This window comes from Lissotriton vulgaris, chromosome 5 (genome assembly GCF_964263255.1).
Source record: "Lissotriton vulgaris chromosome 5, aLisVul1.2, whole genome shotgun sequence".
Taxonomy (NCBI): domain Eukaryota; kingdom Metazoa; phylum Chordata; class Amphibia; order Caudata; family Salamandridae; genus Lissotriton; species Lissotriton vulgaris.
Genome location: NC_141693.1, coordinates 1,791,775,974 through 1,791,798,165, shown reverse-complemented (window position 1 = coordinate 1,791,798,165; position 22,192 = coordinate 1,791,775,974). Strand labels below are relative to the sequence as shown.

Sequence of the window (22,192 nt, the reverse complement as noted above, 5' to 3'; positions counted from 1 at the left end):
CTCTTATTCGAAAATCCATCTGCCTTTGCGTTAATGGAGAGTCAGACAAAAAACAGGGTCCATTTACAGGGCTTTCAATCTCAACATCTCATCAGGCTCACAGTATGGAGCTGATTCGCTGCTGTGTCCAAGTTTTCAAACACCCACTGCAGCCAGCCATGAAGCCCTGGTTTTTTATCCCTTATTGATTCATTCAACGATACTGTAAAACGGTGGGAATGCGTTCGAAATTACACAGCAGCAAAGCAAAGAGAGGCGCGTGCGAGGGCGCCACGCAGAAGGGTGAGCACTGAGCAGTGAACTGCATGGCTTCTGCCAGCAACACAGAAAGAAGTGCAGGGCCGACCTGGGCTAGAAAGAGCGACTGGGCACCAAAAGTAAAAGTAGCCCCCAGTAGCGAATCATCAGACAGGCAGCTAAAAAAAAGTGGCCCTCATTTGCAAATCGGGGCATTTTTGAAACTGAAAAGACACAATTTATAAGTGTTTTGAAAGGTATGTGAGATTGCATGCATGCGTACTTGCTGCAGGTAACTTTTTTATGGCAATAATGGGGAAATAAATCACCAATAAAAAACAGCCCTCCAAAGTATAAAACAGACCCACAGACAAAAAACTGTTCCCTTGCTATCATGTCAGGCTAGCCCTTGTGGCACTGCCAGATTTCCCCATAGGTCCGCCAGTGTTACTCTGCATGAGGGCTAGATAGAACGGCTTTTCATCATTCTGATGGTGTTGAGAGAATGATGCTCAGAAGTAAAGTTTGCAACCATAAGTGGGCATAGGACAACAGCTTATTGAATATTGTTTTGCCCAAATGTAGCCATAACGTACTGTATAATTTTATTGAAAGACCGGAAATAATAATTAAGCAGCAACACAATAAACCTCTCTCTGCTTGGCTTATGAACAGGCAGCCATAAAGACCTCGAAAAGTCTTGCTCACAGAGAATTTTTATGCAATGCTCTGTATCAACACCTTTTACACCGTGCTTTACTTAACTTATCGGGCTTTGCTAAACTAGTTCTATCTTCACTTCGTTCTTACCGTTATTCGTGGTGGGCCGGTCGGCAGGACACACTGCTACTAGGCACTTAGCTAGCGCTGCTCCTGGCTGCTGCATGGCTCACGCTCAGTGGTACTTCTGCGTGTCGTGCTGCCTGCTTGCTACCAGGGCCGGCAGGCCGCAGTCTGCAGTGCTGCCAGACTGTCCTGACTCCTGACCAGAGGGAGGCTGCCGGTGTCTGGTCGGCGAAGAGTCAGACACTAGCTGCCACTGCAGCACACCACACCAGACGACCACCACCAGACACAGTTACAGGCCAGCCAGGACAGCCCAGGCAGCTCTCGTCGGCGTTGTTGGTGGTCGGGGTCGTGCCGGGGCCACACCGGGGACCGGGCTAACTTAATGTGCACTGACTGCAGTGACTCGTGGTGGCGTGGGCCGTCCGTCCATGGCGTGGGGAGCTGCCGCCCGATTTGCCGAATGCAGTTAACTAAACTGCGCAGTTTATGCTGGGACGTGGCAACTGGTGGCACTGGCAGCCTGCCTGAGCCCTGAGTCAAAATGAAAAAAATCTGCGCGCTACGGCGTGCACAGCCCCTGCCTACTGGCCCTACCCCCATCAGAACCTCAGCCCGCCCAAATACATTTGTGCGCGTTCTGAACTTCCGCGGCCCGCCCACTGGCTAACTCAAACAGAAACTGTCGTCCGCCATGCAATGATGAAACGAAACTGGGGTTACTTGGCTGCTGGCTGCACCTGCCTGGCACATTTTATATTTATATCAATATCAGTACACTTACTAATACATTATAATACTATTATTCGCTGACTCTCTTAGCCTGGGCAGGGTCAGCTAGTGGTGCTACTCATACTACCTAACCTACCTCGCGTCACGTGCAGATAAAATGTGAGTTGCGGGCGGCCAGTACTGGTTGTGGCAGAGGGGGAGGGAGGGAGGGTAGAAGGAGGGAGGGAGGGGAGGGGGAGCTAGGGAGGGGGCGGTCGGGGCACTCCACTCGACTCGCGCTAGCAACTAACTCGAGATTCGCACTCGCAAAACCGAAAACACTGCACCCTGTCCTGAAGTGACGCTGGTGATCGGTGATGATGACAGACTCTCACACACTGTGACTGCTATGACTTGAAAAAACACGCTGCGGCCGCTGGCCTGGCCTGGGGCCACAGATAGTACAAGTACAAGGGAATAAAAGGTATATACCGATACCATATATTTATTTTTACAAAATCTATTCATCCTTTGGGTGTGCACGCAGTAGACCCGGCCCTGACATTTAAGTGCCGTTGCTAAGCACCGGCAAGCCCCGGCACAAATTAAGCCCTGCTTGTGTCCAGCCTTACCATGACTGCTCCATGCTTTAGATACCGCATTATTCTCCCTGCTTCCGTTCCCAGCTAAGGATATCGAGAAGATAGTCAACATCCAGCTCACCCGCTACCTTCAAACACAACAGCATCCTGGACCCCTCCCGGTCAGGATTCCGCAGCAAATACAGCACCGAGGCCGCCCTCATCGCCGCCACAGACAACGTCAGGATCCTACTGGACAACGGCGAGACGGCGGCCCTCATCCTTCTGGACCTCTCCGCCGCCTTCGACACCGTCTGCCACCGCACACTACGCACACGACTCCATGACGCAGGGATCAGAGACAAGTCCCTTGACTGGACCTCCTCCTTCCTCTCCGGCAGAACCCAGAGGATGACTCCTGGTGGCCCGCATCGCTGGGGACACCCCCCCGCACCTATCAACCAAGCACGCAACCTGGGAGTCATCCTCGAGTCGAAACTCACCATGACTAAACAAGTTAACGCTGTCTCCTCTACCTGCTTCAACACCCTCCGTATGCTCTGCAAGATCTACAGATGGATCCCGACAGACACAAGGAAAACAGTCACCCAGGCCCTAGTCAGCAGCAGACTCGACTACGGAAATGCCCTCTACGCCGCAGCCCCGACCAAGCTCATCAACAGACTGCAAAGAATCCAGAATGCCTCTGCACGCCTGATCCTCAACGTCCCACACCCCGACCACATCACCCCCACCTGAGGAACCTGCACTGGCTCCCCGTCGACGAAAGCATCTCCTTCAAGCTCCTGATCCACGCACACATGGCACTCCACAAGACCGGCCCAGCCTAACTCAACAGCTGACTCTCCTACGTACCCAACAGGAATCTCTGCTCCGCAGACCTCTCCTTGGCCACCGTCCCACGCATCCGTAGTACCGCAGATCCTTCTCCCACCGCGCCGCCAAGACCTGGAACACCCTCCCCCTCATTCTCGACAAACCGAAGACCTTCTAACCTGCAGGAGACAACTCAAGACCTGGCTGTTCGACCAGTAGCAACAGCACCCCCACCCCCACTCCCCACCCTCAGCGCCTTGAAACTCTTGCGGGTAAGTAGTGGGCTTTACAAATTATCTGATTGATTGATTGATTGACCTATGTATTAATGACTGTCTGTCTGCAAGCTAATCTGTAGACAGGATTCACACCCCATCCTTTCCTCATTCCTCGCTGACATCCCCACTCCCACCCACTTCTTCCTCAGCCCATTCCTCGTGTGTCTGACTTCGGAAAGGGCTACACAAGGTTTCACAGCATGAAGCCAGACATAGCCTAGTCCAGGGGTCTCCAACCTTTTCTGTAATAAGAGTTATGTTCAATGAAAATCATTCCGAGCTACTCATATTGTTAGAGTTGTAATAGTGACCACATCAGACAAAATTACATTAGTGGCCACCATATACAAGATTACCAGCAGTGCACTCCTCTGTGCATCAGGCACAGTCGCCAGCACTAATGTAAAGAAAGGCTTTCTCAATTTGGAATGTCTCTCTGTGGCTAATACATACAGCCATAGCTGCAACATCCCGGAAACACAGGTCATAATAAGTCCCTTCAATACCACACAATTTATCACTCAAATATCAGCTTTAAATATAACAGAACATGTGTATTGGTAAAGTGCAATTTCTCCACAAAGAGTATCTTGGTGTTGTAATAAGGTATGTTTATTGTTACCCAACTTAATAATCGGAATGGATGAACTGCAAATTCAACTGGAGATGCAGCCATTTTTCCCTAAACGTCAGATGGTATGTTTTAAAAATATACCAAATTGTGTCTTGAATGCAAGCTTTTCACTTTGGTACACACACAATAATTCAAGCTAGCACACTTCTAGTTTAGCAGGCTAGGCTGACCACCGGAGAGCTACTTACAGGTAGTTTGTGAGCCACACATAGGAGAAGCCAGGCCTAGTGGCTCCCATTAGACCCAAACCACAGGCTGCAGGCTCGAATACCACGTGCTTTTCCTCAATGAGAAGCATCCATTTTGGTAATATACAGCCAACGCAGAAGTTAAAAATGCGTCTTATCGCGCAGATAATTGTATTCCATCAGCGTTTTTCAGTGTGCTAGGAGGGACATATTTTCTGTCTATGCAAACGAGATACATTTCCACACTAATAATGCTAATGGAACTAATTTACATAGCCTGTAGTTGTCTCCAGTTCTCTGGGGTCAGCACCCTCAGCACTTCAAACACTGCCATTTGCTTCGAAAAGCCCTGAAAGCTTTCCGCTGACCCATCCCTAGACACCCAGCTTCAGTCTGTGGTGAGCTCCAGCCAACACCGTCACATGACGAGCCAAGGTCAGTGTATGGAGGGCCCTGACCAGGGCTCGAGTCGGGGTACCACACGGGTGGAAGGCGTCCCGCCACTTATTTAACCGGGGAAACACCGCCCCCCCCCACCCCCCCCCCCCCCCCGCCAAACAGCTGGACTTCACTCTTTGGCCTCTCTGGGACGAGAATCTTTGCACCTTTCGTGACGTCTCTTCCTGTCGTGACGTCACTTCAAGTGACAGCGTCCCCCCACTTCTTTATTTAGGACTTGTGCCCTGGCCCTGACTCATGTCACACTCTGTAGCCAGAGAGAGATTCTTAGGAGAAGCCACTGTGCCTTGATTTTCGCATCACATGGAACCCTATGCTAGAGTGTGCTTTGGATGCAAACGCAAGCTCGGTCTGTCAGTGTGGCGAGAAGCTCTTTGAAACCTTCATGTGAGTTTGGCCAGCCATCTCAGGACGGCCAAGCCGACATGAACACTGAGATGTCTCCAAAACGAGCTGCTTTGCCGGGTTGGAGACAGCAGGCACAGGCTCCCAGTCTCCCTAGGAGCGCAAATTGAGGGCGCTCAGGCCAATCCTGATGCTGTTCTCATGGTGCTGCGAGCAGCGTCGGGATTTGCTGCAAGGGAGTAGGGGAGCCTGTGCTGGTGAGGACCAGAAGAGCGGCAAAGTGGCGATGCAGCATGCAAGTTATTTTTTATCTGTTTTGCTGTTGTCGTTCGTCCCACCCTCCTCCCGTCTCACCACTTAGCTGAACACCAGCTGCTACTGCATCCTGCTGTACGAATTCAGGAGACAATGACATACTGCCAGGGGGAGCCTGAGAGACTGCTAGGGCAGTTCGGAGAGCACACAGGCAGGCTGCAGTGAGTGGAACGATAATGATAGGTTTGTCAGGGAATGCCAGACCTTTCCCGCTTTGCCTCAGTCTGACTAGAGACTCTTAGGCTGTGATGGGCTTCTGAGCTCTTCCCTTTACATCATAAGACCGTGAACAAGGTTAGCGTTTTAAGAGCAGTTCTGAGAATTTCAAGTTGGTCCTCGAAAGACCACGGACCACAAATAGGTTTCTAAGAAAAACTCTTGAGTTTTTCCAATTCAAATCCAGCAGTCAATGGACTACAAGAGTGTTTTGAACTTTTCATCTTAGCGGCCCTACGAATGGAAGAGCAGGAAAACCATCCCTATGGGCATTTTTATACTTTTCTCCATAAGACCAAGAACAACATTTATTATGAACTATTCTGAGGTTTTCTAGTAGATGCACAAGAGGCCATAAACGACAATAGGTTTCTAAGAGCAACTGTAAGATTTCCCAATCTGCATCTATAAGACCATGAACAGCGATAGTCTTTTAGAGCAATGGACACCCCTGGGAGAGGTATGGCACAGCGGCCAGAGCAGCTGACTCCAGAGCGCAGGGGCTCCTAATTCAATCTCCGGTACTGGCGGCAGCTCAGCTCAGCATCATGTGACTCTGTACAAAAGCTCACATAGGGCCAGATGTAGGAACCCTAATACCGGTCGGTAACGGCCGAAATTACAGAATTTCGGCCGTTACAGACCGGTATTAGGCATTTGGGATGTAGGTGGCTACATTTCAGATTCAGTAATTTACTGAATTGGTATTTAAGAATTCGGTAAATTACCGAATTCTTAAATATCGATGCGGTAAATTACCGAATCTGAAATGTAGGAAGCACTCAAGTGAGTGCTTTTCACCTGTAAGGATTCGTTACTTACCACCAACTACAAGTTGGTGGTAAATATCTAAAACCGTTAAAAAAGCATTTTTTTGCTTTTTATTCAGTTCCATGTGGCAGACATACATGGCCTTAGGGCATGTATGTGTGCCACATGTGCACCCATGCACTATTCAGGGGTGCAACAGGGTTTCAATGTGACACCCTGCCACCCTTGAAAGGGTTCCCCCTATTACCGATTCGGTATTTACCGATTCGGTATTTACCGAATCGGTAATTTCCATTCATTCCTATGGGCATTAAGGCCCATAGGAATGAATGGAAATTACTGAATCGGTATTTACCGAAATCGGTAAATACCGATTCTTAATTACCGAATCTCACTGATTCTGTAATTTTTACCGAAAAATTATCTACATCCCATTTACCTATTCTTAAATACTGAATCGGTAAAATTCGGTATTTAAGAATAGGTAAATTGAGATTACCTACATCTGGCCCTTAATCTCCCCGACGGCCCCCGGCGCCTGGAAACCCTAAGGGTTGATACGTTTGCTCTTCACAAATGTGGAAATCTTATTATAACGGTGCAGCAAGATAAATGCTTTCAGTAGGCAAGTCCCTAACACCATGAACCACAAAACAGTTTACGAGCAATGCAGATGTTTTCTCGTAGGTGCACAAAAGACCATAAACAAGAATCGATTTCTAAGAGCAACTATAAGCTTGTCCACTTGATACCCCTATGAGCGGTGCAGTAAGATAAATGCTTTCTAGGACCAATTCCATAACACCATGAGCCACACTAGGTTTTTTGGCACAATTCTGAGCTTTTCCAGTTGGTACTGAAAAGCGAATGAACAATAGGTTTCTAAGAGCAACTGTCAGTTTCCCCCTCTTGGTACCCTCATGAACAGTGCAGCACGATAAAGATTTTCTATTGGCAACTCTACACTTTTCCGCTTACAGTCATAAGGCCGTGAACAATGGCAGTTTTTAAGAACAGGTCTGACTTTTTCTCTTGGGACCACTGAAAACCCTGCGGCACTAGGAAGGGTTTCTAGGAGCTAATCTACACTTTCCTACTTTCATCCATAAGACCATGACTCGTAATGTGTTTCTAGTTTTCATACCAGCAATTCTTCCCTTTTCGGCTTCGCATCCCTAAGACCATGAACAGTGACAGGCTTCTAAGAACAGTTGTGAGCGTCTCCATTGGCTGGCCATTCGAGCTGTGCTGTGGGATGATGGGTTTCTGTGAGTAATGTGGCACTTTTCTCCTTTCACCCACAATATCATGGACAATCTTGGGTTTTTAGTCTTCATACCAGCAATTCTGAGCTTTTTGGCCTGATTTACAACCGAATGCTGCTGCGCGATGGTGGGCTTCCGAGATGAGCCTTTCCCCTTGGAATCCACGAGACGACAAACAGCGTTGGGCGTCGAGGAGCAATTTTGAGATTTTCCATTTCTGAATTTCAAATGGTGGCTGCTGCAAAATGATGGGTTCAATGAGCAATTGTAAACGTTACCAGTGGCAACTAGCAGGCCGTAACCCCTGCATTATGGCAGCCATGCTGTTCGATAAACATTATGCAGGAGTGGATATCACTGTCTCAAATTTATTTCATGCTCACAGATTTTACGGCTGCTGGACAGCACTAAAGAGCGCCAGCTCCATCTGTTGAGTACAGTCGACCATTGGACAAAGCATGCGACTCACGTCTAATAGCGCCGGGGAGGTACCCTTCAGAAGATGAAGGATTTGCAAATTTGCAAAATGACAGCTCATCAGAACTAGCCAAAAAACACTGCCCTCTCCCAGTATAAGTTTTTTACGCTGCTGTAGAAGAAGATACACTTTCAATGAAAGCACATGACAGCCCAACGCCTCTAAATAAGACCGTCTGGACTGAGGAATAAAGTCCTATATATGCATTGACCATTGAAGGCTATTCTGAGCTAGCAGCCAGCTTTAGAAAGAATGGTCCCTTCGGTGATGGGGAAAGGGGTGGGGGCCCGGTTCAATGTTAGGAGCATGGGCAGAGAAAAGATGACCTTCTCCTTCTAATGAAGCTGACCTTAAGACTTGATGAGTAAGCACGAGTTGTATCCAAATATTTAAGAGATGGCGGATGTATGGCATGTCACCTATTGAAAAGAAGTAATTTGTAGGGTGGGGGATATTGAAAAGCGCATTGATTGAAGATTCTTCTGGACACAGATGGAAAGTAAGGGTTAAATTGAGCATAGAGCGCTTGGCCCTTGGTGTTCTTGAGACCATCCAGGAAGTCAATTTGTCATTTAATAATTATATATTGTTTTTAATCTAGATATATGATGACGAAGATGTTGGGTTAATCTACATTAATCTACCTAAGCGTTATAGGTTTCCATGAATAATGTGGATTCCTCGCCACCAGCTGATTCTTGTGTCCATACTCCAGTTATGCTCCAATAAGAGCCCTAAAGTTTTGGGTTTGGGCAGAATTTTACTTTGTGTTTGGAGCAGCCCATTGTAAGGGCTGGCTTGTGCTTCAAAAACACTGGGGGCTAAATTGTGAATCTGTTTTTTAATGTGGTTCAAATCAAGGGACCACCACTTATCAACACAAGAAAATCTGCTTGAGATTGGAAAAGCACAGGTTAAAGCATCACTGAAAGATTGAATGAGGAAATTTCTCGACGGGAGTGCCGGAGGGACTCGGCATTAGTGGCTCTAACCAAGACGAGTCACTGTCGGACACGTGATCACGTGACACGGTGTCTATTGGATGGTTGCTGGTATGCAATGACTGGGCAACCATAAGGTCCTTGTCTAAACAGTTTGATGTGAAGTTCGAGAATAGTGAACCCCTTTCACGCCCTGATGAAGTTGCTGAAACTATAGCAACGAAACATGTCGGCTTGAAAAGAAAGGAGTATGGTATATAATTAACCATTTTTAACGGAAGGACTTGCAGCACCAGAATAAAGGAGAAACAGCCAGCAAGACCTTTCTGTTTGTTTGGTAGTCTTGGGGTCTTTGTATGTATACATGTTGTCACAGTATTGTCCAGATTCACTCACTGTCTTTCACTACTATTCTCACTTTGTGCACTTATATATGTTTGTGTGCACTTTTCTATCTTCACTTAGAGAGAGTGACCAATGATGAGAAGTGGGTATACCGGGCATTGCTAAACCGGCAACCCCCTCAGGTGTTACGACCGTGAGGCATACACTCTCTCTATTCTCTACACTTTTCTGCTTCCAGTAAGTGTTGGCCTGTGTGTTTTCATATTGTTTTGGCTTGATGTTTATTAATTGAGACATCCTGGCCTGAGGAGTAGTGTTATTATACACACCTAGGGTATAGAAACAGACAGCGTGATCGTTTACCCGTGTTTTGGTCTAGAAACTGGATGTTGTGTTGGTTGAGGTAGGGCTACATTTTGATTATTTGTGATTGAGTGGGGGGCAGCCTTACCCTTTACCTTCCCCCTACACCCCTTGAGATTAATGAGGAAATTCCTTCCACAATAAATAGCTACTTAAGTCACTATATCGCCCGTTTCATTTTTCTGTCTTTCCGTCTCACCCATTTCTAGCCCCCTTCGTGTGTTATTTATCTGTGTGTGTAAATGTATAGGCATTTATATAGCGCACTACTTACCCGTAGGGTCCCAAGGCGCTTCGACTGCTGCGAAACCCTTCCTGGCTTCCCTGAGAGATGGTCCCTTAATGGGTATCTCCAGGGTGAGACCAGGCATCCCCGGCAGTCTGGTGGGGCTGTTAGTGAAGATGAGGCAAGCTAATGCCCAGAGTTGCCGAGTGTGATCGCTGATCAGAGTGGGCACCGAGGCGAGAGAATTATCGAGTCCGCTGACCCTGGTCCAGAAACCTGCAGCGCCGGGAATCGAACCCTGGTCCTGGGCCGTCCTCTGCTCTCGGGTCTGCCGCCTCTAACCAGTGAGCCACACTACTTCACTATCTGATACTTTACCCAAACCTTTTAATTGTCAGACATTCTATTCCTCCTTCCATTGTCTATCACTATCTCTCCTTTCTTTTCCTCTTTCAGCTCGCCTCTCTGGTCTTTTCTATTTACCTCCCTTTTACAAGATTGGGGTAGAGGGGACTTCACTTCAGCAAAGTTCGTAAACTTCTGGTCAAAATCAAACAATTTTTGTAAAATGATTTCACTTCTGCTGTTTTTAAATCAATTGCAAAATAAAAGGACAGAAAAAATCATTTGCAGAGCAGAAACACAACAAAGCTAAAAAAACTGTCGTTTTTTTTTCATTTTTTGCTTAGAATAAAAATATGAAAACCTACCTTTTCAGGAGAATTTTCCATGAAAAAACATAGGCTAACTTCCCTACACATACTTAACTTCGGAAATCATACTGCACAGTTTCAGTACAATGGTAAATAGCGAATTTTGCCAGGTTCCAAGAGCTGAATTAGAATTTCACACTGTCCTATTTAAAAACAATCGCCCACTCAGACGCCTTTCCTAATAAAATCACATGCAATGTTTGGAAACAGGCCTTCCTTCTGGCTCAATGTTTTTTCTGGGATTTACCCCGCCACTAGGGTAGTGGAGTGGCGGTAACCCTCCTAGTCGTCTGCATTGCTATAGGATATCAGGCCTTCAGCTGGCCTCAGTTGCAGTCCTGAGTTGTCATCACCAATGGGTTTCTCTTTGGGAGTTGTCATATTTTTTCAAAGCCACAATAAGAGCAGCTCGCTGGAAGCCCCAGAGTCACGTGCAATCAGCCAGGAATAAGCAGTTAAATGCAATAATCCATGTTCTTTCAGCTTCCTCGTGCACTGTAAACAATACATCATGAGTTTCAGTCCCAGAGGAAACAAATGTCAGTCTCCAGGGGCCTCGCGGCAGTTGCAAGAGATGAGGTTTGTGAAGAACAGCAAACAATGCCTTGTTCAACAGAGGGTAAACTTCATGCTTCACAAGGGAGAGTGCACGCTTAATAGAAGAAAGGGGATTAAAATGATTATAACTGTCAGGATCACATTGACATCTTGCGGTTCTAGGGCCACTCTGTCTCCCCCACCATTTCTGCGGTGAGCTGCATTGATCTTCAGCCTCAGGGAAAGGGCGGGCCTGCTGCTGGTGCCGGGTAGCACCTCTGTGAATATGTTCTAACCTAGGAGGTGTGTTGTTACTGGGCGGTGTTAGCTTGATACTTGTTCATTTTTGTAGCTTTGCACAGTTTCAGCGTGAATCTGTGACGGGACTACAAATCCCAGAGTCCTTGAACGTCAGCCATCTTGAATGGATCTTTCCATATTTAAGGAGCCACGCTCTGGACCACGCGCTCGTTATATTGTGGACGACAGAAGGGAAAGAGCGTTCCTGTATACCGCTGAGTGGTCTGGTCCACTGGGGTAAGAGCATGGATACGCTAGCCTCCCATGTTGAATTCTAGATAGTGGGCAGAGATGTGCTACCTTCTTTGCTGATACATTGTCACTGAGTGCTGTGTTGCGCTGATTTCTTTGCTGCAGCTAATAAGCTCTGCTGTGCTAACTTCTTTGCCACTAATTTTGAGTGCTGATTGTGGAGACTTTCTTTGCATTCAAACGAATTAATACAAGACTGCACCAAAAAGGGAGAATTGTGAGCCTAGGTACTCAGAGTGAACTAAACTCTGTGTGTTGCAACGGGTGTGAGACTACATCATACCCCTGGTCATTATACTTTGGATGCGAACCTTAAGAATCGTTGTGAGTCCAAAAACCCTCCCCCTTTAGATAACCGTAAGTGCTAAGGTTTTCCAAAGCTACAGTGTAACTGGTCCACCACTGTAAATTATGGACTCAAAGAGACTGTGAGAGTCACCTCCACAAACAAATTCCGCCCTAAAAAGCCCTCAAGAATTTAGGATCTAAACACCATTCTGCATTAGTCCTGGTTCCCCTTGGGCTGAGTAGACGCACCCCCTAACCCGCCCAGTCAACTCCCTTTTCAGGTATGTCTATTTTCAGCAGAGGGTAGGATTTCATATTGAGTTAGAGTAACAGGTCTCTTTTTCTCTTCCACAGATCTCCCTGTCCGCAGTTCTTATTCCAAAACCCCTTACCTCACCCGGCCACTCCAAAAGTCTGTGTCATAACGACAAGCAGACTCGGTGGTATCTGTTGGTGGATCCCAGCATCTTTGTGCAAGTCCCGGGGAACCCAACATCATTGTGCAAATAACTTCTTATTTAAGTGCATAATAAATTATAAACCACATTTTGAGAGACTTTTCTTTAGAACTGCTAGTTCATGGAAGCCGAGGATGACCTAAAATCTCGACTTTATTTCAGGCATCAAGACCCTGAGATTTTTGACCAAGACTGTAAGTTTGAAATATTCAACACCAAGACATATGTATCATGCTGCAATCTACCACCTTCCCCCATACATCTCCCCTGGGCTCCCAAATTCAAAGATATCAGCCACCAAAACCTGTAGTTCCACCATCATTACATGGTAACAAACCAGCAACAACTAGTGCTCTTCCACTAGTACCCTGAGATCTAGACCTGTAACCTGGAGATCAGCCACAAACAGCCTTATTAGAACAACCAAGGACTGCATAATACCACTAGAAATGGAAATTCACCACGAATACAGAGTATTCCATGAGGAAGACCTGAAGATCTACCACCAAGCGTAGAAGAGCTATGACAAAATGAGATAGAGGTCTGCCACCATCAACCTAAATAAGATAGAGGTCTACCACCATCAACCTAAATGAAATGTAGGTCTGCCACCATCCACCTAAATGAGATGGAGGTCTGCCACCATCAACCTTACTGTGATGGATGTCTGCCACCATGCAACTAAACGAAAAGGAGGTCTGCCACCATCAACCTAAATGAGCTAGAGGTCTACCGCCATTAACCTAAATGAGATGGAGGTCTGCCACCATCAACCTAAATGAGATGAGGTCTGCCACCATCAACCTAAATGAAATGGAGGTCTGCCACCATCAACCTAACTGTGATGGATGTCTGCCACCATCAACCTAACTGTGATGGATGTCTGCCACCATGAAACTAAACGAAAAGGAGGTCTGCCACAATCAACTTAAATGAGATAGAAGTCTGCCACCATCAACCTAAATGAGATGGAGGTCTGCCAACATAAACCTAAATGAGATAGAGGTCTGCCGCCATCAACCTAAATGAGACGGAGGTCTGCCACCATCAACCTAAATGAAATGGAGGTCTGCCACCATGAACCTAAATGAGATGGAGGTCTGCCACAATCAACCTAACTGTGATGAATGTCTGCCACCATGAAACTAAACGAAAAGGAGGTCTGCCACATCAACCTGAATGAGATACGAGGTCTACCACCATCAACCTAAATGAGATGGATGTCTGCCACCATCAACCTAAATGAGATGAGGTCTGCCACAATCAACCTAAATGAAATGGAGGTCTGCCACCATCAACCTAACTGTGATGGATGTCTGCCACCATGAAACTAAACGAAAAGGAGGCCTGCTACCATCAACCTAAATGAGATAGAAGTCTGCCACCATCAACCTAAATGAGATAGAAGTCTGCAACCATCAACCTAAATGAGATGGAGGTCTGCCACCATTTATTTATTTATTTATTTATTTATGTCATTTCTAAAGCGCGCTGCAACCCTACGGGCATCCTGGCGCTGAAAAAAGTGCAACTAAAGAAACTGAACAGCAAAGGGACAAGTGAGTGGAACAGCTCTAGGGAAGTGTAATTTTGGGGAAAAGCCAAGTCTTTATCCTTTTGCGAAAGAGCAACAGTTTGTTGGTTTTCCTAATTGCCAAGGGAAGGCTATTCCAGAGATGAGCTGCAGCTATGCTAAAAGCTCTGCCACCATGAGTAGCTTTCCTAATCCTAGGTACACTAAGGAGGTTAGTGGATGAGGAGCGGAGGGTCCGTGTGGGTTCATACCACTTGAATTTGGCCTGAAGGGGCTTAGGACCCAAACCATGCGCTGCCTTAAAGACGGTGCACAAGGATTTGAACCGGATCCTCTGATGAACGGGCAGCCAGTGCAACTCAGCTAGAGCAAGGGAGGTGGAGGACCGACGTCCTCGAGAAAGCACCATCTTTGCAGCTGCCGCCTGGATGCTCTGGAGTCTGGAAATCAGATAGGCAGGAGATTCCAGTAACAGAGCGTTGCAGTAATCCAGGCGGCTGAGGATGGTACTTCTGACCACGGTTGCTCTGGTGTGTTCTGGAAGTAAAGGCAGCAGCTTTCGAAGGCCCCGCATTAGGGCGAAGCAGCTGCTCACCTGTCTGTTGACGTTGGTCTCCAGACTCAGGTTGTCATTGAGACTGACCCCCAGATTCCGCACTGTTTTTACTGGTGCCAATGGTTCACATGAGTCTAGAGGCCAAAAGCCAACAGGCAGGTTTCTGGCTATTCTTCCCACTTTGCATTGCATTATCTCAGTTTTGCTGCTGTTAAACTGTAGTGAATTTCTTTTTAGCCAGGTTGCCATTTTCATTATGCAGGTGTGGAAGGTCTCAAGAGATTCTGCATGGGCACCATCCAGGGAAATCATCAGCTGCGTGTCATCCGCATAGTTGATCACGCTAATGCCGTGAGCCTTGATGATGGCCATCAGGGGCTGCATATAAACATTAAAAAGGATCGGGCTAATCGCAGACCCCTGAGGGACCCCATGTGGACCATAGCGAACTCAGACTGATACGGGGGCAATGCCACTGCCTGCCATCTATCTGACAGATAAGAGCGGAGCCAGTCAAGTGCCATACCCTGTACTCCAAAGGTTTTCAACCTAGTCAGCAGGATGTCGTGGCTCACCGTATCGAATGCGGCGGACAGGTCAAGCAGAATCAGAATTGCTGATTCTCCCCTGTCCGCCCTCATTCTCAGGTAATTTGTAATTTGTAATTTGTAACTGGGTTTTGTATCGCGCCAACTCACCGACAGGTCTCAAAGCGCTACTGACCAAGTACAGCAACAAAGATGAAATAAGAATATAGAGGTGTCTGTTCTAATAGCCGACTATTGAGATGGGAAAGCGTCTTTAAAGAGTAAGGTTTTCAAGGACTTCCTAAAAAGGAGGAGATTAGATTCTCTGCGAAGTGCCTCCGGTAGCTTATTCCAGATGGTGGGAGCCTGCACTGAAAAGGATCTGCCTCCTTTTGTTGTTAACTTGAAACGTGGACAGGATAGCAGAAAAGATCCGGACGATCGCAGGGCGCGCTTAGGTTCGTATATTTCAAGCCTTTCTTTTATGTAGGCTGGCGCCTGTCCGTGGATTGCTTTGTGGCAGATACACATACTCTTAAATTCGACTCTCTGCACTATAGGCAGCCAATGTAGCCTGTAGAGCAGGGGGGAGGCATGAGTCCTCCTCGGCACTCCAAAAATCAGACGTGCTGCGTCATTCAGGATAACCTGAAGACGGTTGATGGAATTTTTTGGAAGGCCGAGGTACAACGCATTGCCATAGTCTATTCTAGACACTATTGTGGCTGAGACAATGGTTCGCAACATATTCCTCGAGAGCAAGGGGGCGAGTTTACGTAGTTGCCTGATCAGGTTGGTGCAGGAACCAACTACAGCGGATACTTGGTTTGCCATCGAGAGTTCCTTGTTGATTTTCATCCCAAGACTCTTGACGCTGGGGCATGGTTTTGGAGTGGGTCCTAGTTCTTGTGGCCAAAACAAATCATTCCAGGGGGAAGTAGAGGTTGAGACTACGAGAACTTCCGTTTTATCTGGATTGATTTTCAGCAAATTGGACGACATCCAGTTCACTGTAAAACGTAGTATGTCTTGGGCCATGGACTGAGCCGATGGTGTATTATCGATACTCAGCAACAGCTGAGTATCGTCGGCATAATTAAAGACTTTGCAGTTCATATTTGCCAGGGACTCTATCAGGGGTTGTAGGTACAGATTAAATAAGAGCGGAGAGAGCGCTGATCCCTGCGGGACTCCACAGGCCAACATGCCCACATCTGAGACCTGGTCTGCCAGCTGGATCTTCTGCGTCCTTCCTGTCAAGAAAGCTGTTAACCATTTGAGGGCTTGCTCTCCTATCCCAAACCTAGCCAGTCTGTCCAGGAGCAGTGCATGGCTGACAGTATCAAACGCCGCTGAAAGATCTAATAATATCAGGGTGCTTGGCTTTTTACTGTCAGCCATGCATCTTAGTTCATCCAGTACCGACAGCATTACTAGTTCTGTGCTATGGTGGGCACGAAAACCAGCTTGCCGCTCCTGGAGAAAGTGGTGGGATTCCAGGAGGGAGACAGAGATTTTAGTACGTGCTGTTCAAGTACCTTTGACAGAAATGGCAGTTGGGAGATTGGCCTGTAGTTCTTCAGGCTAGTAGGGTCAGCTCCAGGCTTTTTTATCAGGGGTCTGACGCGTGCCTCTTTGAAGGTAGATGGTAATGATCCAGTGGCTAGTGAGGTGTTTAAGAGATCTAAAATCTGGTCTTCTAGAATCGGTATTGTTAGCCGAAGGATGTCGGGCGGGCAGGGATCGGCGGGGGAACCTGATTTGGTGGATACTACAAGTTGTCTCAGAATGGTGGAATCGATTTCAGGGAAACTGGTGAAGACAGGGATAGAAGAATTTGAGTGAGGCAGTTGTTCGATGTAGGGGACTGGGTTATCCTTCTTGATATCAGACAAGATGGTCGCTACTTTTTCGAGGAAGTATCCTTGAAAAGTATCGCAGTCAATCAGGATATCTGCCTTTTCTTCCTTCTTACTCAGCTCTTTCAGGATTTGGAAGGTCTCTCTCTGAATGTTAGTAGCGTTGTTAATACGTGTCTCGTAGTAATCCTTCTTGGCTGATATAATAAGCTTTTTGTATGATTGAAACGATGCTCTATATAGTTCTCTGTCGGTATCCTTTTTGGATTTCCTCCAGCATCTTTCGAGGTAGCGAAGCTTTCTTTTTTGTTCACGTAGGCCTTCGGTGAACCAGGGGGCTCCTTTCTCTGCACCTTTTACTTTTTGCGTCTTTTCAGGAGCTAGCTCATCGATTGATTGCCTAAGGGTGGTTATTATCATGTCATACTTTGAGTCTAGGTCAGTACTATCAGGAAGGGTTGTAAAATTCTGTTTGTGTTTGGGCAGGACTTTGGCTAGGGTCTCAGAATTCACTTTTTTCCATTGGCGCACTTTTTTTGTCATCCAGTACCATCAGTAATGCTGACTCGGTTCCATGGGCTGGTCTGAAACCGAATTGCTCCTCTTCAAGGATGTTATTTGTTTCCAGGAAGAGGGACAAAGACCTACTGACCAGCCGTTCCATGATCTTAACTGGGTACGGCAGGAGTGAGATAGGTCGGTAGTTCTTATGGCAATTGGGGTCCAGATTAGATTTCTTTAGCAGGGGTGTGACAACTGCCTGTTTCCACTCCCTCGGCACAATGCCTGTGCCGAGGGATTGGACACATAGCTGGCGGAGTACAGGAAAGAATTCAGCCCCAAATTCTTTAACTATTTTATGGGGTAGAGGATCCAATGGGGATCCAGATGTTACATTGTGGGCTAATTGCGCGAACTCTTGTTCTGCGGGGGTAAAAAATGTATCCAGGATAGCCCCTGGTACTAGGTGTTCATCCATTTCTTCATTCTTCTTTCCATTATCCATGCTGCTTTGGTGCTGCACTATGGAGGGGGGGGGCAGCCTCCATGCCATCCCTAGCCCGAAAGAGATGGGAAGACCGGCAAAAAACCTGGGCATCTGGTTTGCAGAGGATCTCAGATTTGAGGAGCATATAAAAAAGCTGACAGGCACCTGCTTTGCCACTCTGAAAATGCCCCGCAAGTTTTTTCCTCTGCTCCCTAAAGAGGCTAAGGAGACGGTTGCCCGAGCTCTTATACTGGCAAGGCTGGACTACGCGAATGCTTTGTTCAGCGGTATTCCGGCCTACCTGGTGAAACGCCTGCAAATCATCCAGTACGCGGCCGTCCGTCTGATTTTTAACATCCCCAGATGGAAGAGCGTACGTGCTGAGATGAGCTCTATTCATTGGCTCCCGGTTGCGCAGCGCATCCTGTTTAAATCTCTGGTGCTGGCGTTCAGAGCCATTCACGATCAAGGCCCCGTCTATTTGAGAAAGAGATTTATTTGTTATGTGCCAACACGCTCTCTTAGATCATCTACGCAGCTGAAACTGTTCCTTCCCCGTTTCAAACGTGCCAGACTTGGTGGCCAGTCAATCTCTGTGATTGTGGCCAGGGCGTGGAACGCTCTACCTCTTTATCTGCGTTCCTCCCAAACTGTGGCGGTATTTAAGAAAAATTTTAAAACACACTTATTCAAGAGTTTAACATAAGTTGTTTTCTCTGTGGTTCTGTTTCCCACCTTTCCCCTCGCGCCAGGATACTCTCAAGTAACGTAGCGCGCTACAAAATAGTTTATACATACATACATACATACATACATGCTTTCTATGAGTTTGGAGATTTTTTCCTGAAAGAAGGAAGCCAAACCATCACATAATTCCTGTGAAGGCTTGATATTGCTGTTGGTGCAAGCAGGGTGGGACAGATCTTTCACAATTTTAAAGATATCGCGTGATTTGTTAGAAATTTTTAGGATAAAGGCAGCAAAGTATTCTGCTTTGGCTGTGGCAATCTCTTTCTTATATCGGGTTATTGTCAGCCTCCAAAGTAGTCTATTCTGTTCTTCATAGCCTCTTCTCCATTGTCTTTCTGCCCTTTTACAGACATTTTTAAGATCTTTCAATGTTTCTGTGTACCAGGGCGCGGAGGGGTTACCTCTTTTCCTGATTACTTTCAGCGGAGCTATGTAATTAAGTTTCTTGGTTACATGGTCACAGAGTAAGCAATCGTTTGTGGCAATGTCATTTTCTGGTTTAAAGATGGTCTTCATCTGAAAGAGGTCAGTCTCCTTTTCTCCTTTCCTCTTTAGTAATCCTTTCCAGTCGCGGCTGATAAAAGTTCCAACCTGTGTATTTACTGGACCTATATTGCCCAGGGGGTGGATATCAAACATTATGAGATGGTGGTCTGACCATCCCACTGGTTGGATTTTTCCCATGGCTATAAGATCTTCTTCAGCGAAGATTAGATCTAGGATGTTTCCTTCCCTGTGAGTGGGAGTAGTTACCCATTGTTTTAGTCCTAAGTTAGCGCAGGATTGTATGATGTTGTAATAGGCTGTATCTAAAGTGCCATTAGTCCATAGGTTGAAATCCCCCAGTACTAGTACTCTGCTATGGGTGAGTGTCAGGTTGTTAATGACTGTGATTAGTTCCTGTTGTTGCATAGCATTGATGAACCCTGGTGGCCTATAACAGATTAGGCAAGTGAGACAGTGACCTGAGTCGAGTTTGATTGATATCCCAGACAGTTCTGCGCAGGAGGTTTTGTCTATGTCCAACAAGGCAATGTTCAATTCCTCCCTGAAGATGATTCCCGTTCCTCCCCCTCGTTCCTTCGGCCTTGGGTTATGGAGAATCTTATACCCCTCTGGGCATGCCGGGCCTAGTTCAAGCTCTAGACCAGCCCCCGTCCAGGTTTCTGTTAAGAACAGGATATCCAGATTACTGGATTCGATCAGGAGCTGTATCTCGGTGGCATGTTTTGGAAGAGACCTAACATTTAGTAACCCACTTCTCAGCTCTTCTCTAGATCTGCGCCCTAATACTGGATGTAATATCTCGCCAGATGGTGTATGGCTGTTAGCAGAATCTTGGTCTACTTTTGTTACTAGACTGATTGGGAGTGGATTTATATACGGCAGGTAGGTTAGACAGTTTGGACAGGGATTGTTAACTTTAGATTTAATGTAAGGTGCTAGTCGAGGGCAGGTTGCCTTACCTGCCAAAGGATCAAGCGTTATAAGTGTGTCCCTGCTGTATCTATGAACCGCCTTGTCTGGAGTAAATTGGCCAGGGGGGGGTAGCCCTGAGCCCGGGCCGAGCGCGGACGGGCGCAGACGGGCTTTCCTTTGGCGCACCTTCGGCACGCCGCCGTCGCACCCGCTGCACCCGCCCGCTGCGCGGACGTGTCATGTTGTTCTTTTAAGGCAGCCGGAGGTGCCGAAGACTAGAGCGCTACCCCCAAAATGGCCACCAAACTCGGGCCACAGGAAGTGAGGGTGCACTGGTATTACGCCTGCCTGGAACTCCCTCCACACAAACAGCACAGGCTGCGGTGGATCGGGGAGGGGCGGCGCCGAATACCGAGAAGAAATGAAGGTGAGTAGATTCGGGCAGAGCGTAAAAATACAAGTATAAAAGACAAAATCGCTTTTCACATCAGCGTTTCAACATAAAATCAGGAACAGTGGTTAAAATTCATCTTTGTAAGCAGTGTACATCGGAGTTCTAAAAAATGCTTCTAATTCAAGCATTGATGCGCCTATCGGCGCACGATCAGTTAAAGTATTTCTAAACACGCAAACACTCACTTACAATGCTGCTCGTATTTCAGCACCATCAACCTAAATGAGACAGAGGTCTGCCGCCATCAACCTAAATGAAATGGTGGTCTGCCACAATCACCCTAAATGGAATGGAAGTCTGCCACCATCAACCTAAATGAGATAGAGGTCTGTCACCATCAACCTAACTCTGATGGATATCTGCCACCATGAAACTAAATGATATGGAGGTCTGCCACCATCAACCTAAATGAGATGGAGGTCACCCACCATCAACCTACATGAGATGGAGATCTATCACCAACAACCTAAATCAACTGGAGGTCTGCCAGCATCAGCCTAAATGAGATAGAGGTCTGCCACCATCAACCTAAATGAGATGGAGGTCTGCCACCATCAACATAAAACCAACCAAGACCTAAAGATTCTCTACTAGTAACTACAGTACCTACAGTCCTACCATAAAGAACTGGAGATATGCTACCATGATCTGGTGACCGCCACTGCGATTTGGAATCCGATCATTAATGCTGCTCATGGTTTGACCACATTTGTTGGCGGACATGCCAAATATGAACAAAAAAATGCACGGGTAGCAGAAATATAACATTTGTTAACCTACTAAAAAGCCAGCTAAATGCCATCATGTAGCAATATACAAGGTTCCAACCTGCTGGAGCCCTACCGAGCTCAACTCTTCCTCACCTTCAGAACTGTGATGTTCCAGGCAAAACTCTCCATGGCTTTCTGCAGCTTCCGACCTTTCAGGCCTTCCTTGGCTCCCGTCCGGTGCAGATCTTCATGGAAGTCCATCCCTGAATAATGAAAGAGGAGCGGAGAAGAGATCAGTGACAGGATACTTTCAATGTCCAGACTTAACACACATGCTACTGAGAAGAAATGGGACATTTTCTTAAAAGGTGATATCATTGCAATCGATTCACCCCTAGGAGAAAGGGGGGCTGTCACCAAATTACGCCAGAAATGAATGGTATACCTAATGTCTGAGGTAAAAATGGGATGCAGCAAGGATGTCTATGGGACCAAAGAAGTGAAAAATATTTAGTAAAAATGCATGATGTCGACTGCATGATGAAATAAAGGAGTTCTAATAGTTTAGAATTCAATAGGTCAATGAGTTACAAAATACATGACTGAGAAGTGTGCAGATGACAAGGGGTTAAAAAATACAGGGATATATTCTTTGGCACCTAAGAGGTCAAAAGATCTAGGTGCATGTTTCATGTATCGAAGTATCAGAATTCATTCATTTATTCATCCTATAGAGGTATTACAGCACAAACATAATTGGGCCAGTGAATTAGAAAATAGAGTCTTGTTTTGTGCAAGAGAGGCACTGAGTGGAAAAAGATATTACTTCTGCGGGGAGGCCGTAGGCTCACGAGTGTGATTACTACATGGA

General features: G+C 46.7%; 1 protein-coding gene across 1 annotated transcript in view; it reads right to left on the bottom strand.

Annotated features, from left to right (window-relative positions):
* Positions 1-22,192, bottom strand: part of LOC147717184 (inactive phospholipase C-like protein 2) — a 590,450-nt gene that overhangs the window by 19,977 nt on the left and 548,281 nt on the right. The window contains exon 5 of the mRNA XM_086924135.1: positions 21,475-21,584. Coding sequence (XP_086780261.1) covers positions 21,475-21,584 — 110 coding nt within the window. The remainder of the gene's footprint in view (positions 1-21,474; positions 21,585-22,192) is intronic.